Raw genomic sequence first — 16,801 nt, forward strand, 5'->3', positions numbered from 1 at the left:
TATTTTTGTTTTTTCATTCCAGATCAGAGATACTAAATCAGCAGATCAAAAAACAACCCTCTTGCATTTTATTGCTGAAATTTGTGAAGAAAAATACCGGGATATTCTGAAATTTCCTGAAGAACTGGAACATATAGAAAGTGCAAGCAAAGGTAATTGATTTGTGACTGTGTTGAGACTATTCCTTGTTAAGTATTATATTTTATTTTATTTAAATTTAATGAATCTTTATTGCTGAGATTATTACAATTGTTCCTCTTTTTTCCCCCATAGCTCCCCTCCACCGGGTTCCCACCCCATCCTCTGCCCTTACCCCCCCCTCACTGTCCTCATCCATAGGTGTACGATTTTTGTCCAGTCTCTTCCCGCAACCCCCCACACCCCTTCCCCCCCGAGAATTGTCAGTCCACTCCCTTTCTATGCCCCTGATTCTATTATATTCACCAGTTTATTCTGTTCATCAGATTTTTTTATTCACTTGATTTTTAGATTCACTTGTTGATAGATATGTATTTGTTGTTCATAATTTTTATCTTTACATTTTTCTTCTTCTTCCTTTTTTAAAGAATACCTTTCAGCATTTCATATAATACTGGTTTGGTGGTGATGAACTCCTTTAGCTTTTTCTTATCTGTGAAGCTCTTTATCTGACCTTCAATTCTGAATGATAGCTTTGCTGGGTAGAGTAATCTTGGTTGTAGGTTCTTGCTATTCATCACTTTGAATATTTCTTGCCACTCCCTTCTGGCCTGCATAGTTTCTGTTGAGAAATCAGCTGACACTCGTATGGGTGCTCCCTTGTAGGTAACTAACTCTTTTTGGATTCTTTTTTCTTTTTGCTTTTCCAGTTGAGTGTTTTTTGCTTCTTTGTATTTCAAATCTTTGACTTGATTCTTGCGATCCTCTGGTCTGCTGTTAGATCTCTGTATAATATTTTTTTATTTCAGTCAGTGTATGCTTAATTTCTAGTTTGTCCTTTTTCATATCCTCGAGGGTCTCGCTAAATTTATTGGCCTTTTCTAGAAAATTCTTGAAAAGCCTTATAACGATGGTTTTGAACTCTATATCCAGTCATTTGCTTTCCTCCATTTCTTTCATTTGTGATCTGTTTCTTTGTCTCCGCATTTTGGCTGCTTCCCTGAGTTGATAGAGTGGCTTTGTGTGCTAGGTGTCCTATAGGGCCCAGTGGCTCAGCCTCCCCAGTTACCTGAGGTGGACACTCTTGGTGTACCCCTTTGTGGGCTGTTTGCACAGTCTTGTTGTAGTTAAGCCTTGATTGCTGTTGGTATCACTGGGAGGAATTGACCTCCAGGCCAATTGGCTGTGAGGATCAGCTGTGTCTATGCTGGGAAAACTTCTGTGATGGAGACACCCTTATGAGACAAGACTTGCAAAAGCCTCTGTGCTCAGCTTGGATGGGGTGGAGTCTCAGGGCGGAGCAGACAGCATTGGTTTCCCATCAGCCCTGCCCTAATAGGCCCCTCTGTCTCAGTGTCCCGTGGTAATCACTGCAAGCACCTCTGATAGAGAGCCGCCCTCCAGTTCCACCCACTGCCAGACAGTCCAGTTTCTCCCCGAATGAGTCTGGGTCCCCAGAGTCTCACCCGGAACTGGAGTTCAGAGCCGTCAGGAGCTTTTGTCTCCCTCCTGCTTGAGAAAGCCAGCCACATACTCAGTTGCCCACCCTCTCTGCGCGCGTGCCTCGGTACCTCTGCCTTCTGCAGTTCCTCTGAGTCTTAGTGTGCTTTTCTTTTTCCTGACAGTCCATTTTCATCTCGTATGAGTCTGGGTCCCCAGAGTCTCACCCGGAGCTGGAGTTCAGCGCAGTCAGGAGCTTTTGTTTCCCTCCCGCTTGAGAAAGCCAGCCGCACACTCAGTTGCCAGTCCTCTCCGCGCACGTGTCTCAGTACCTCTGCCTCCTGCAGCTCCTCTGAGTCTTAGTGTGCTTTTCTCTTTCCTTCTAGTTGTAGAATTTCCACTCAGCCAGCCTTCCTGTGGTTCTGGATGATGTCTGTTTTGTCTTTTAGTTGTAGTTTTGAAATTGTTGTGCGAGGCAGCAGTTTAGTTGTTTACCTATGTTACCATCTTGGTTTCTCCAAGCATTATATTTTAAATGATAGGATTATATAATCTATAAACATTAATCTTTTTATTCTGTTTCTTTACTGATATAAGAATAACAGGATGACAGTTTCTGTTAGCTTACATTTGACAGCATAGTGTGTTTTAATGGCCTGCTTTTGACTTGCTTTATTTTGTAACACTGCTAGATTATTGAGGCTTTCATATCTCTGATCAGATAGTATGTTCTTTCATACATTTCTTAAACAGTGGAGTATATATTGTTTGCAAAGGCGCCATACTATGGGGGTTTTGTTGATAGCAAAATGATGGTGAGACATTTCTTGCTTGAGTGTGTTTAAAATCTAGAAGGTAAGTAAAGACATACATACAAATACTTGATAAAACAAGAATGAATATGAGAAGTGCTACATGAAAAGATAATGTACTGTAGTTTAGATGAGAAAGTCGTTCTGATAAGAAACTTAGATAAGAAAAGGCTTTCATGGAAGTGGCCAAAGGGTTAAACTTGAGGGTAGGACTTTCACAGACATGAAAAAGACATGCTTTCCAGAGAGCAAACAATATGAGCAAGGCCCAATGGCAGAATATGTTAGGACAGGTGAAAGAGTGGTTGACTGTAAGGTGGGAGCATTGAGGTGGCCATCTCAGAGATTTCAGTGTCTTTCTGAGCAGTCTGGTCTCAGTGTGGTAGGCAGCAGGGACATCATTAAAGGACTAGAATGGGCAGGATGTGGCACCAGGGAGGAACAGGATAGGGAGCCAAAAATGTTTCAAAGATTGTTATTTAATTTAATTAGCTTTGATAGTTAATATTGCCTACTCCAGTAAGAAGTTGAAAAGTGAAAGAAAGGAGGAATAAGGAAACTTTTTTGTTTAATCCTCACCTGAGGATATTTTTCCACTGATTTTTAGAGAGAGTAGAAGAGAGAGGGAAACACATCAATTGCTTGGCTCCTGCACGAGCCCTGGCCAGGGTCCAGGTTGTGGAGGAGCCTGCAACAGAGGTAAGTGCTCTTGACCAGAATCAAACCAGGACCCTTTGGTCCGCAGGCCAACGCTCTATCCTCTGAGCCAAACCTGCTAGGGCATGAAACATTTTTGAAGTTGAGATTATATATGTGGAGAAGTACATTGTCCCTCATAAATCTTATATTTGAAATTGCACTATAGTAAATACATTTCTCTATAACTCTGAGGATTTTCAGTAAGGGCACAAAAGCATATACATTTCCCAAATTTATTACAATCCATATAAACCAATTAGTGTCATTTGAAGGGGGAAAAACGTGTGTCTATAAAGCTCAAAATCTTTATTGTGTATTATTATTTAATGGTCATCTCTGCTGGTCTGGTATTGTCAATCAAACCCTCAACATATTTTTTTTAATTTAATTTTTAAAATTGCTTTAATTAATGTCTAATGTTGATTTTTGTTGTTGTTGTTTATCATCACTAGAGGATATTTTTCCATTGATTTTTAGAGAGTAGAAGGGAGGGAAGGAGGAGGGAGAGAGAGAAACATCAATGTGAGATACATGGATTGGTTGCCTCCTGCACACTTTCTGACCAGACCAGGTATCAAACCTACAACCCAGGTGTGTGCCCTTGAGAAAGAAATAAACCCACAACTCTTCAGTGTGCCGACCGATACCCTAACCACTGAGATACCTGGCCAGGGCAACATATTTCTTTAATTTAATCCAGTGTGGTGCATTTTGTGGTCCAATGACCAGAATAACACTAGGAGACAAACTATGACTCCATAGTAGCATATATTTGCTTTCCTTTTTTTATATTTTATTGATTTTTTTATAGAGAGAAAAGGAGAGGTCTAGAGAGTTAGAAACATTGATAAGAGAGAAACATCAATCAGCTGCCTCCTGCATAACCCCTACTGGGGATGTGCCCGCAACCAAGGTACAAGCCCTTGACCGGAATCGAACCTGGGACCCTTCAGCCCGCAGGCCTATGCTTTATCCACTGATCCAAACCAGTTAGGGCTGCTTTCCTTTTTATAAAAAAACTTCATAATATGATGGAAAATTTTACTCACTACAACTTTAATAGAAACTTTCTGGAAATTGCTTTTCTAAAGAATTTTTATATCTTGGTCCTTGAATTTAAAAGCATACCTTTGTGCCCGACCCGAGTGGCTCAGTGGTTGGGTGTCAGCCTATGAACCAGGAGATCACACTTCGATTCCCAGTCAGGGTACATGGCTGGGTTGCAGGCTCCATCCCCAATGTGGGGTGTGCAGGAGGCAGCCAATAAATTATTCTCTCTCATCATTAATGTTTCTATCTTTCCCTCTCCCTTTCTCTCTGAAATGAATAAAAAATATTGTGAAAAAACTGAAAACACACCTTCGTAGCTATAGGCATATTTACTAACATATAATGTAGAATCATATCAATATTTATAAAATTTGTATTATAATTGAAACATGAGAAATGTCACAAACATGTAGATTAATTTCAGAAAGATTTTGAGAGGAAGCATATCAAGTATATGTTTAAATAATATGATCTGTCAGTTATACAGTGGTGATTTTGAATTCTTATATTTAAGGACACTTTTCATGAATATATCTTATAAACATATTTTTAGCCAAAATAATCTGGAAGAACTCTAATGAAAGCTGATTAAGTTTGTATCAGTTTTCATTGTTATATCTAAATACTTGTTTATCTGTATCTATGTCTATGTCTATATCATATCATACACACTTTTAGCAACTGCCATTGATGAAGGTACCCTAGAGAGCACAGCTTTTTGAGTTAGACTTTATAAAGTTCTACTCCTTGCTCTATTACTTATCAGTTCTGTAATGTTGAACTAGTAATTTAAACTTTCAAGTTTTTGTTTCCTCATCTATAAAATGGAAATGATAGTGACAATAAGATAACATGAATTACCATGTTCAAAGTATGTACTAACAGGCTTGACACATAGTAAATATTCAGTTGTTGCTATACTGCTATCTTTATTATAGTAATTAGTAGTAGTAGTGGTAGTAATTGATGTACTACTCTAAATATTATAGCCGTTGCCCTTGCCTTTTTAGAAGGGAATGATCATAATCATAAGGGTACCTATATCTCCTCTAGTCTCAGCTAAATATGTAGTATATTCAGTTCTATTTGTTTGTTTCTTATGTCTGGGCTTTTGATAAATCTTTTCATATTTTTCTTTTACAATATAACCAACTTCTTTCTCCCAATCCATTTCAAGAGCAAAATCTCTCTGTTGTATTTTGATTATTTCTGCTTTTATGTATTCTTCCTGCCAGTTCATTCAAAAGATTGTTACCAGCACGCCTCTTCCTATCTCACTGTTTGGGCTGCAGCAATCCCCATTCTGAAGTTATTTTCACTAGTTCTTTTTCTTTCCCAATGAAATTCTGACTCAGAGTTCTCAACTCAAAAAGTTCTTAAGCACATTCTGCCTGCTCACATCCTTCTTTCATTTCCTCCTAGTTTTCATTTCACTGTGCTCAGACATATTTTCTCTTGAGCCGTTTTATTCCCCTCTCTGTGTACGATTTCATGCTGCATCTCATGCCTGGAAATTTCACCTGCCCTGTCCTCTAAGACAACTGACTATCATTTGTCATATCACTGTTCAGAATCTATTTCCTTTTATTTTCTTCTGAGTATTTTGCTACTAAAGCCTTAGAAGAAAATACTTTTGAATTTAGTCTGCAGGGGAAAAAGAAAAAAAAATGTGGTAAAAGATCAAGCCATTTTCCTTTTATTTATAGTTAAATACATTTCCTTGGTATGTGAGTCTAACTTATCTTGTTTGCTTAATGCACATTTCAGTCCTGTCTGAATCTCATTCTGTCACTTTTAGTACTGTGTATAGCGTGTATGTGTATGTATGTATGTGTATGTATGTATGTGTGTGTGTGTGTATATATATATATATATATATATATATATATATAATATTCACAGTCCACCAGCAAAAATAAAAAGAGATCAGTACTATATAGTTCATTTTATTCCATGATAGACTAATGATCACCTTCACAAACAAAACCAAAAACAGTATTTTTTTAAACTGAAGGGCTATAGATAAGATGAAACTAATTTAGTTAATAGTTGAATTATGTAACTAATATGTAAAGAACAATTGCATGACTACTAATCCCTTATTTCTATGTTTTTGAATTATTAGAACCTGAGTGCTTATTTTGATAGAGTAAGGATCTTTTCTGTCTGGTATAGCAAATACTAGACATCTATTTTAGTTCAGTCCTGAAGGCATGGGCATCAAATTAACTGGCAAAGAAAAAAAATTGCATGAAAGTTAAAGGAAAACTGAAGGAAGTAAAAATATGAGATCCATAGGAAAATGTATTTTATAATTGCCTTTATTCTTTATAAAGCTAAGCTTCTAAAGTTGTGTGGGTCTTGGAAGATTCAAAGCTGTGGTGTAAACTTAGCCTATTTTCCTAGAGCTCTGCAATGCAAAGATATTGGAGAAAACACATAATTTTTTACATTAAAACAGATTTATATTAGGGAGTAGAATGCAAAATCCACATGAATTTTTAAAATAAAACAGATGACTTCAAAGAAACTTCAAACTAGCAGTAGATCCCTAGGGGCACGTGTTCAGTCTTCTCTTCCATTAGGAATACTTGGGTGGGGAAATTTATGAAGCGTCGCCCAAAAAATTATAGAGTGATTTTGTTTTGGTTTGATTTTACTTGTTTATTTATCTATTTAGTGATTATTTCAGGAAGAGGGGAGGCAAGCAGGCCGGGTGAGGGAGGAGAATGCCTAACTTTCTTCTATTCTCATAGCCCTTATGAAGTTCAGAATAAAACACTACAATGTCATTTATTACCAGTGTAATTAATAAAATAATCTTGCTCTGGTCATTTTATTCTAGGTTAAAGGATAAATCTGCAGGTCCTCTCCTTCATGTTTGACATACCAATGAGTCTTAGAGAGGAAAAAAACTGGTTGCTATAGAGACCCTGATGCCTTTAAATATTAAAAATATTTTTCATAAACCACAATTACCTTTTCCCCAATGATTACTTTTTAATATTATGTATACATCAGTGTATATAATTGTATGTGATAGATGTATAGATATATCTTGCATAAAGCATTGCTAGTTTACTAGACATATTTTGTAAATCCTTTTTTGTCCTCCCACCCCTCATGGCTATCACTTTAACTTTCAGCTTTGAACATTTTTATGGTTTGATTTAAAACCTCTAGTGTTTTATAGGTTAGCTCCAGGGATTAAACCAAAGGGGTTAGTAAAGTTTAATTAAAACTATTCTACTCAACAGGGGAAAATTATATTAATATATTTGAAGGCACTATTAATCCTGAGGTTTTACATAAATCCAAAGTGGGTTTCACTTCAGTTAAATTAGTGCCATCCTACAAAATAAGAGCTGGTTAAGTTTCTTATGAACAGTGTTAATTTCTTTTGAATCAAATTAATATATTATACAGTTTAATGACCAACTATATCTTTTGATATCTGCCATCTTTTCATGTCATAATAAGTAACTCTGATTACCTGTTTATCCACTCTGACTTATTCATAGGATTAATAATGATAAAAGTTCAGTTTATAGGAAATATTGTAGGATTAATATTGATTAATATTAATCAATATTAACATTAATATTGATTAATATTAATCCTATGAATATTAATATCATCAATATTAATATTGATAATATTAATATTCATAGGATTAATATCGATAAAAGTTCAGTTTATAGGAAATATTGTAGGGGAAAATCTATGAAATAAAGAAAAAATAATGTAATAGCAGGGTAAAAGAGTTGGGGGAGTGAAAAAACCCAAAACAACTTTTTCTGAAACTCCAGAGCTTGCAGAAACTTTAGAAGTCACAGAGTCCTTGCAAAAAGGGACCAAGATGGCTTTTAGTCCAAGTTCATCATTTTACAGTTGAATAAACTGAGGCTCAGAATGATGAAGGAATCACACAACTGGGTGGAGAGTCAATGAAAGTTTGCAGACCTTGTCTAGAGTTATTTTATTAAATATTAGGTGCCCGGTGCATGAAGATTCGTGCATGGGGGGGTGGGTCCCTCAGCCCGACCTGCACCCTCTCCAATCTGGGATCCCTCAGGGGAGCCCTCTCCAATCAGGGAGTTTCTGTCTGTCTTTGCAATCATATGAGCCAATTTTCTGAGACCCCAACCCAATTTGATTTTTTGCTCACGGAATAATAGAGGCATTTTTTTCTTCTTTGCTTCATTGGTGGATATTTCCTGAAGTTTTAGGATACCTTCCCTTTAATTTTTCCTAGACACTCTGATTTTACTTATGTCTCTCACGTTTGCTTTCCCTCCATCCCCAACCACAACAGTAACTTGTTCCAGGCTCACTTTGCTCTAGTGCAGCCGTGGGCAAACTACGGCCCGCGGGCCGGATCTGGCTGTTCTATCCGGTTCTCTTGCTCTCCCCTCCGCTCCTTTACTTTGAATTTATATTAGTTCACACAAACACTCCATCCATGCTTTTGTTCTGGCCCTCTGGTCCAGTTTAAGAACACATTGTGGCCCAACTAGCAATGCTTTATGCATTGTGGCCCACCCCTGCTCTAGTGTCTAAGAGATCCGTCTGCCACCAGAACTTCGATTCCCAGCATTCCTGGTGCTCCCCGCGCTCTGGGCTTCTGCTTCCGGTCCTGGGGCTGCCACCAGAACTACTACTCCCAGAATTCCTGGTGCTCCCCACGCTCTGGGTTTTCCCTTCCTGCTCTGTCTCTGTCCCAAGGCCGCCTGCTCTGCCAAGTCCTCCAAACTGCCAGCTCTCTCTCTCTGCTCTCCATCTGGTGGCTTGGGGAGCCAAGTTCCCCAAGCCGCTCCACTCTCTACCAGCTCTCCCACTCTGCTCTCTGCCTGGCACCTGTGTATGCAAATTAACCCGCCATCTTTGTCAGGTTAATTTGCATACTCACTCCTGATTGGCTGTTGAGCATAGCGGAGGTACGGTCCATTTACATGTTTTTCTTTTATTATGTAGGATATTTCAGCTCCATGTTTGCTTCCTTTGTGGTCAAGAATATATAACAAATAATTTATGCTCACATATTGGAAAATATAGAAAGAAAATGCTGACCAAATGAAAGGCTTACTGAAATGTTAATGCTACTTCCTCAATGTAGTGGTCCACAGTCTCTCTCCCTATTTTGACAAAATTATCCTCTCCTTTCTTTCTGTCACAGCAGCACGTTAGCTTTATTCGTAACATAGCACATAATATACTTGCATTTTTTTATTTCATTGTTTGCTTCTCTATGTACCTCATAGATTGAGTTCCTCAATGACCAGGAATATGCCCCATGTGTTCCTATACGCTCAGTGCTAGCACAGCATGTCAGGGAAAAGTAAAAGCTCAATAAATGTTTATTAAGTTGAATCATTGCATATCCTTTTAGTACAGCAGGCATATTTGAAAATAAGACATTGTGAGAAGTTCACAAATAGAGAATAGCAACCTGAAAATTACCGTTTGCTGTAAATACAACAGGAAAAGCAAGATAAGTTAGAATAAAGAGGACACCAGGACTTCCCTGTATTTCCTGGTCCATGTTTTACTTCTTTCAAGGAGAAAATTAAAAATGGAAACAATCAAGGTATAGTAGGTCCTCAGGTTACATCAGAAACCCATTCCTAAGGTGAGACGTAATGTGATTTTTGCCATAAGTCGGAACCCACCTACATAAGCACCTACGTCACTCACATGGAGCACATACAGAGCAGTAAGGAAGTGAAACAGTAAAAAAAAAAAAAATTAAAAGAAAGATAACAATTCCTTACCTTTACTTGTGGTAAATAAATAATAATAAACATAAAGCACATATGTACGTATGTCGAAATGACGGATTTTTTTTTTTTTTATAAATAAATGGGAGATGGTGATATAACCACAAAACGACGTACATTGAGTCCTACGTAACCCGAGGACTGCCTATAATGTGGAGATACCTAAACTTATGGAGGCCACCAAACCATAAAGGTTTATGATGAACAGTAAGAATTAAAAGTCTCGCAGGAACAAATGGCAGCCAACTGTCTCAATGTAATATCTGCCTAACAGCTGAAACTTCTGTTATTCTAATTCCTAAAAAATTATTTCATATTGTCCACTGTTAGTTTTATTGAAAAATCTTTGAGTTATGGAATAAAATCCTACAGTTTCTAGAGCATTTAATGTACAGTGACTCACAGGACCCAATATGTGAGAAAGTATTAAACTGTAGGATTTCCTTGCAGATTTAAACTTTGAGTTTTAGTTGAACTTTTTGGAAGCACATAATAATATACTGATGTGACAAAATATCAGTAGACTTGACCTTACTTAAATGTTAGTAATCTGCCCTGGCGGGTATGGCTCAGTTGGTTGGGTGTCATCCCATGTACTGAAAGGTGGTAGGTTTGATTGTAGATCATATGACTGGGTTGCAGGGTCAATCCCTAGTAGGGAACATGCAGGGGTCAGCTGATTGATGTTTCTCTCTCACATCAATGTTTCTCTCTTTCTAAAAATCAAGTAAAAATCTTCTTAAAATATGTTAGCCATCTGAGTTAAACTGAGTATACATCAGTATACAATAATAAATATTTTAGTTTCCTTTGGACTTTTTCATACATACTGTTTAAAATAATTTAGAATGGGAAGGGAATAATGGCGGCGGAATAGACAGACGTGTTCCGAGCCTTGTCCCGGAGCAGAAAGAAAGAACAGCTGAGGGTCGCACAAGGAGTGTTTGTTGGCCGGTTGGGAGACAGCTGAATTCCAGAAGGAGGTGGGGGACTGCTGAACGGGGTTCCCCTGACCTGGCAGCACCAACTGCGGCTGGGTCCCCTCCCGGAGCTGCGGGGTTGGACGCGGAGTCTGCGCCATCTTGATCCGGAAAGTGGAGCTTATCTGAAGCCTGAGAATCCACAACTGCGGCACCCCAGGAACAGCTGCGAGCCCCAGAACAACGCTCCCCAACTGGCGCAAGCACACGGGTTCAGAGGAGCTCTACACTCCACCACGGAAAGGTCAGATTTCGCCTGGGATAAGGTGAGGTCTCTGGTCCCGGAGGGAGAGAGGAACGCGCGTTTTGCGGGAGCTGGAGGACCAGGGAAGTCTGTGCCTAGAAAAATCCGTGGCTGTAGGGGCTGGCGTGATCTGTGATTGTGGAAAGGGGTCCTCAGAGCTGCTAAGAGAAGGGCACTCTAAAAAGCAACCCATTTTGATCTGAAGTGCAGGGACACCCTAAGAATTTCAGGCAGTCCAGACTTACGCGCAGCCCCTGCGTTCCCTGGGTGCCTGGGCTTACGCGGAGTCCCGGAGTTCGCACAACTGAGCTTTTTCCTCTTGAAATTCAGGCCTCTGATTACTAAGCCCAATACATAGGATCACCCAGTTGGGGACACCCTGGGAGACTGCAGGGGAAGGTTGTTTTTCTGGAACCTGGGGATCGGAGCTGGGCGTGACCATCAGAGAGTCAGCTCTGAGGCAGACCACTCCCACAGGCCAGTGGCGAGTGCGGGAAAGAAGGCTCTAACACTGCCTAGAGAGGCCATAGATAGACCCGGAAGTTAATCCAGAAACACTGCCACCCAGGGGCTGAATCACAAATTGACTCTTGTGTAATCAAAAATAAAGGAATACGAGAAATTAAGACACACCGCCTGCTTAAAATCAGGACTGGCTTACAACGCCGAAGAGCAGTGGATCGCAGGGAACTGCAATACTGTCTGGACTGAGAAACAGGCGTGCCAAACAGAAAAACAGAGGAAGTGAATGACCTTCACTACTTCACATTTTATTTTTACCTTTTATTTTTTTATTCTTTTTTATTTTCATTTTTTGCATCTTTTAATCAAGAAACTTTTTTTTCTCTTTTTTCATCACTTGATTTTACCTTTTTAATTATTACATTTTTATTTTCAATCCGTATTATTACTACGGCTATTTTATCTTTTTTTTTTTTTTTTTTTTTTTTAAGTGTCATTTTATTTTCTCTTCATTTTATTTTGGGATTAGGGTTCTACATTCTATTTCTATCTTTCCTTTAGCATCGTTTTACTCTATCTCAACTCTACCTTTAGGCCATCACTCCCCTCCTAACCTCCCCCTTTTCAGTGTCCTGTTTATCTTACCCTTTTACTGCTTTAGATTCTCCCTATTCTTTCTGTTTACCCCTTGTTAAAATTTCACCCTACTTACATATCTAATCTCCAATCCCCTGCTCCAAGTCCACATACACCTCTCCCTTCGCTGTCTGAGCTATCCATAAACTTGTCCTTCTCTCTGTCCTTTTGTTGTTGTTTGCTTGAATGTAGATTATATCCAATTTTTATGCTTTTTTGTGAGATTGTTTTGCTTATTCTTCTTTTGTTTATTTTTTTGTTTGTTTTGTGCTTCAGCTTTCCCTTGCCTCACTCCATATTAGTTGGTGTTGTAGTTTGTACTAATCCCCAGGCACTTGTTGCTGGCATTTGCTGGGATTAGTGATTGTTCTATTGGAGTTTTATCCCCAATATATATAGTCTGTTCCCCTATCTCTCTTAGTCACTTTCTTGTCTCTCTTACTTTTTTTTTTCTTTTTTTTCTTCTCTTTACTTTCCCTTTTCCCAATTTCATTCTCACACTCCTTTTTTCTTTTTTTCTTTCTTTCTTTCTTTTTTCCTCTTCTTCTTTCTCTCCTATCACCTAATTTGCCTTTTTCTGGTGGTCACCTTTATTGGAGGTTATTAATATCGTGAATACATTCCTGTTCAGTGCCTTGTGAGTTGTACCTGGTAGTGCTGTATTTTGTGCCTTTAAATCAACCCAGGAGAGAAAGAACTACATAACAAGACACCCAGAGAAGAGAGACCATGGGGAGACAAAGAGGCAGCCCGCATATGAAAGAAAAGCAGGCATCACCAGAAAAGGAAGTAAACGAAATGGAGGCAAGCAACCTTCCAGAAAAAGAATTCAGAGAAATGGTCATAAGGTGGCTGAAAAGAATGGAAGACAAATTCGACAATATGAGCAAGAACCAAGAGGAAATGAAGAAGAACCAAGAAGAAATGAAAAATGACATCGCTGCTGTAAAGAACTCAATAGAAAGCATCAAGAGTAGACTAGAAGAAGCAGAGGACCGCATCAGTGAGCTAGAAGACAAGATGGAAAAAAATACCCAAGAAAAGCAACTTCTAGAAAAAAAAATTAAAAGGCAAGAGGAGAGTCTAAGGGAACTTTGGGACAACACGAAACAAAACAACATCCGCATAATAGGGGTTCCAGAAGGAAAGGAAGCTGAGCAAGGAATAGAAAACCTCTTTGAAGAAATAATGACAGAAAATTTCCCAGATATAGGGAAGAAAAAACACACACAAATCCAAGAAGCTCACAGAGTCCCAAGCAAAATGAACCCCAAAAGACCGACGCCAAGGCACATTATAATTAAATTGGCAAACAACAACGACAAAGTAAGAATCTTAAAAGCAGCAAGAGAGAGACAGAAAGTTACATACAAAGGAACCCCCATCAGACTAGCAACTGATTTCTCAACAGAAACTCATCAAGCCAGAAGGGAATGGAATGAAATATACAAAGTCATGCAAAGGAAGGGGCTGAATCCAAGAATACTGTACCCAGCAAGGCTGTCAATCAAAATTGAAGGTGAAATCAGGAGCTTCACAGACAAAAAAGGACTAAGGGAATTTATTACCACCAAACCAGCAATGCAAGAAATGCTAAAGGGTCTGCTGTAAAAAAAAAGAAATAGGAAGTGAAGAAGTAACACAGGGGTAAAGAATAGGAATGGCGACAAATAAGTACCTATCAATAATAACTTTAAATGTAAATGGATTAAATGCCCCAATCAAAAGACATAGGGTAACGGATTGGATAAGAAAACACGACCCATATATCTGCTGTCTACAAGAAACCCACCTCAGAAAAAAAGACGCACACAGACTGAGGGTGAAGGGATGGAAAAAGGTTTTCCAGGCAAATGGAACTGAAAAAAAAGCTGGGGTAGCAATACTTATTTCTGACAAATTAGATCTCAAACTGAAGGACATAACAAGAGATAAGGAAGGCCATTTCATAATACTAAAGGGAGCAATCCAACAAGAAGAAATAACTCTGGTAAACATATATGCACCCAATACAGGAGCACCCAAATACATAAAAAAACTCCTGGAGGATATCAAGGGAGAGATTGACAGCAATACAATCATAGTAGGAGACTTTAATACCCCACTATCACCATTGGACAAATCCTCTAAACAAAACATCAGCAAAGAAACATCAATCCTAAATGACTCACTAGACCAGTTGGAATTAATTGACATCTTCAGAACATTTCACCCCAAAGCCACAGAATATACATTCTTCTCAAGTGCACATGGGTCATTTTCAAAGATAGACCATATGTTGGGACACAGGCAAAGTCTCTTCAAATTCAAGAAGATAGAAATCATATCAAGCATCTTCTCAGACCACAGTGGCATAAAACTGGAAATCAACTACAATAAAAACAACCCAAAGAAATCAAACACATGGAGACTAAACAGCATGCTATTAAACCATGACTGGGTTACCAGAGAGATCAAAGAAGAAATAAAAAACATCATGACAACAAATGACAATGAAAACACTACAATCCAAAATCTATGGGACACAGCAAAAGCAGTCTTGAGAGGGAAGTTCATAGCTCTACAAGCCTACTGCAAAAAACAAGAAACAGGGGTAATAAATTACCTAACCCAACAACTCAAAGAGTTAGAAAAAGAGCAACAAGAAAAGCCCAGTGTAAGCAGAAGGAAGGAAATAATAAAGATCAGAGCACAGATAAACGACATAGAGACCAAAGAAACAATTCAAAAGATCAACAAGACCAAGAGCTGGTTCTTTGAAAGGATAAACAAGATTGATGAACCTCTAGCCAGGCTCACCAAGAAGCAAAGAGAGAGGACCCAAATAAACAAGATCAGAAATGAAAGAGGTGAAATAACAACAGATCCCGCTGAAATACAAAGGATTGTTAAAAAATACTACGAACAACTCTATTCCAACAAACTGGACAACCTGGAGGAAATGGACATATTCCTAGAAAAATATAACCTTCCAAAACTCAATCAGGAAGAATCTAAACAGCTCAACATGCCAGTAACTATGGAAGAAATTGAAGCAGTCATCAAAGAGCTTCCGGCAAACAAAAGCCCGGGGCCAGACGGCTTCACAGGAGAGTTCTACCAAACATTCAAGGAAGAACTAAAACCTATCCTCCTCAGACTATTCCAAAAAATTCAAGAGGAAGGAACACTTCCAAGCTCCTTCTATGAAGCCAGCATCACCCTAATACCAAAACCAGATAAAGACAACACAATGAAGGAGAATTACAGGCCAATATCCCTCATGAATGTAGATGCCAAAATCCTCAATAAAATTCTAGCAAATAGGATCCAGCAGTACATCAGAAAGATCATACACCATGACCAAGTAGGATTTATCCCAGGAATGCAAGGATGGTTCAATATCCGCAAATCAATAAATGTGATACATCACATAAACAAATTGAGAGATAAAAATCACATAGTCATATCAATTGATGCAGAAAAAGCATTTGACAAAATCCAACACCCTTTCTTGATAAAAACTCTCAACAAGGTGGGAATAGAAGGATCATACCTCAACATAATAAAAGCTATATATGATAAACCCACAGCTAACATCATACTCAATGGGCAAAAACTAAAACCATTTCCCCTAAGAACAGGAACAAGACAGGGATGCCCACTCTCACCACTCCTGTTCGACATAGTACTGGAAGTATTAGCCACTGCAATTAGACAAGAAGAAGAAATAAAAGGCATCCAAATTGGAAAAGAAGAAGTAAAGCTGTCCTTATTTGCAGATGACATGATATTGTACATAAAAAACCCGAAAGACTCCATAAAAAAACTAACAGACTTAATAAATGAATTCGGCAATGTAGCAGGATACAAAATTAATGCCAAGAAATCTATGGCATTTCTATACACCAACAATGAACTTACAGAAAGAGAGACTAAAAAAGCAATCCCATTTTCCATTGCACCAAAAAAATTAAGATACTTAGGAATAAACCTAACCAAGGAGGTAAAAGACCTATATGCGGAAAACTACAGGACCCTGAAAAAAGAGATAGAGGAAGATGTAAACAGATGGAAGAACATACCATGTTCATGGATTGGTAGAATCAACATCATTAAAATGTCCATACTACCCAAAGCAATCTATAGATTCAATGCACTCCCCATTAAAATACCAACGGCGTATTTCACAGACCTAGAAAGAACTCTCCAAAAATTCATCTGGAATAAAAAAAGACCCCGAATAGCCACAGCAATCCTGAGAAAGAAGAATAAAGTAGGAGGGATCTCAATACCAGATTTCAAGCTGTATTACAAAGCCACTGTCCTCAAAACAGCCTGGTACTGGCACAAGAACAGACATATAGATCAATGGAACAGAATAGAGAATCCAGATATCGACCCAAACCAATATGCGCATTTAATATTTGACAAAGGAGGCATGAGCATACAATGGAGTCAAGACAGTCTCTTTAATAAATGGTGTTGGGAAAATTGGACAGATACATGCAAAAAAATGAAACTAGATCACCAACTTACACCATACACAAAAATAAACTCAAAATGGGTACAGGACTTAAATAT

The 16,801-nt window shown here is 38.5% G+C and overlaps 1 protein-coding gene across 1 annotated transcript in view; it reads left to right on the forward strand.

Annotated features, from left to right (window-relative positions):
* The window catches only part of DIAPH2 (diaphanous related formin 2), a 1,007,470-nt gene that overhangs the window by 538,694 nt on the left and 451,975 nt on the right, over positions 1 to 16,801 (forward strand). Inside the window, exon 22 of the mRNA XM_080653027.1 lies at positions 23 to 152. Coding sequence (XP_080509153.1) covers positions 23 to 152 — 130 coding nt within the window. The remainder of the gene's footprint in view (positions 1 to 22; positions 153 to 16,801) is intronic.

Source organism: Plecotus auritus (assembly GCF_963455305.1).
Source record: "Plecotus auritus genome assembly, chromosome: X".
NCBI lineage: Eukaryota > Metazoa > Chordata > Mammalia > Chiroptera > Vespertilionidae > Plecotus > Plecotus auritus.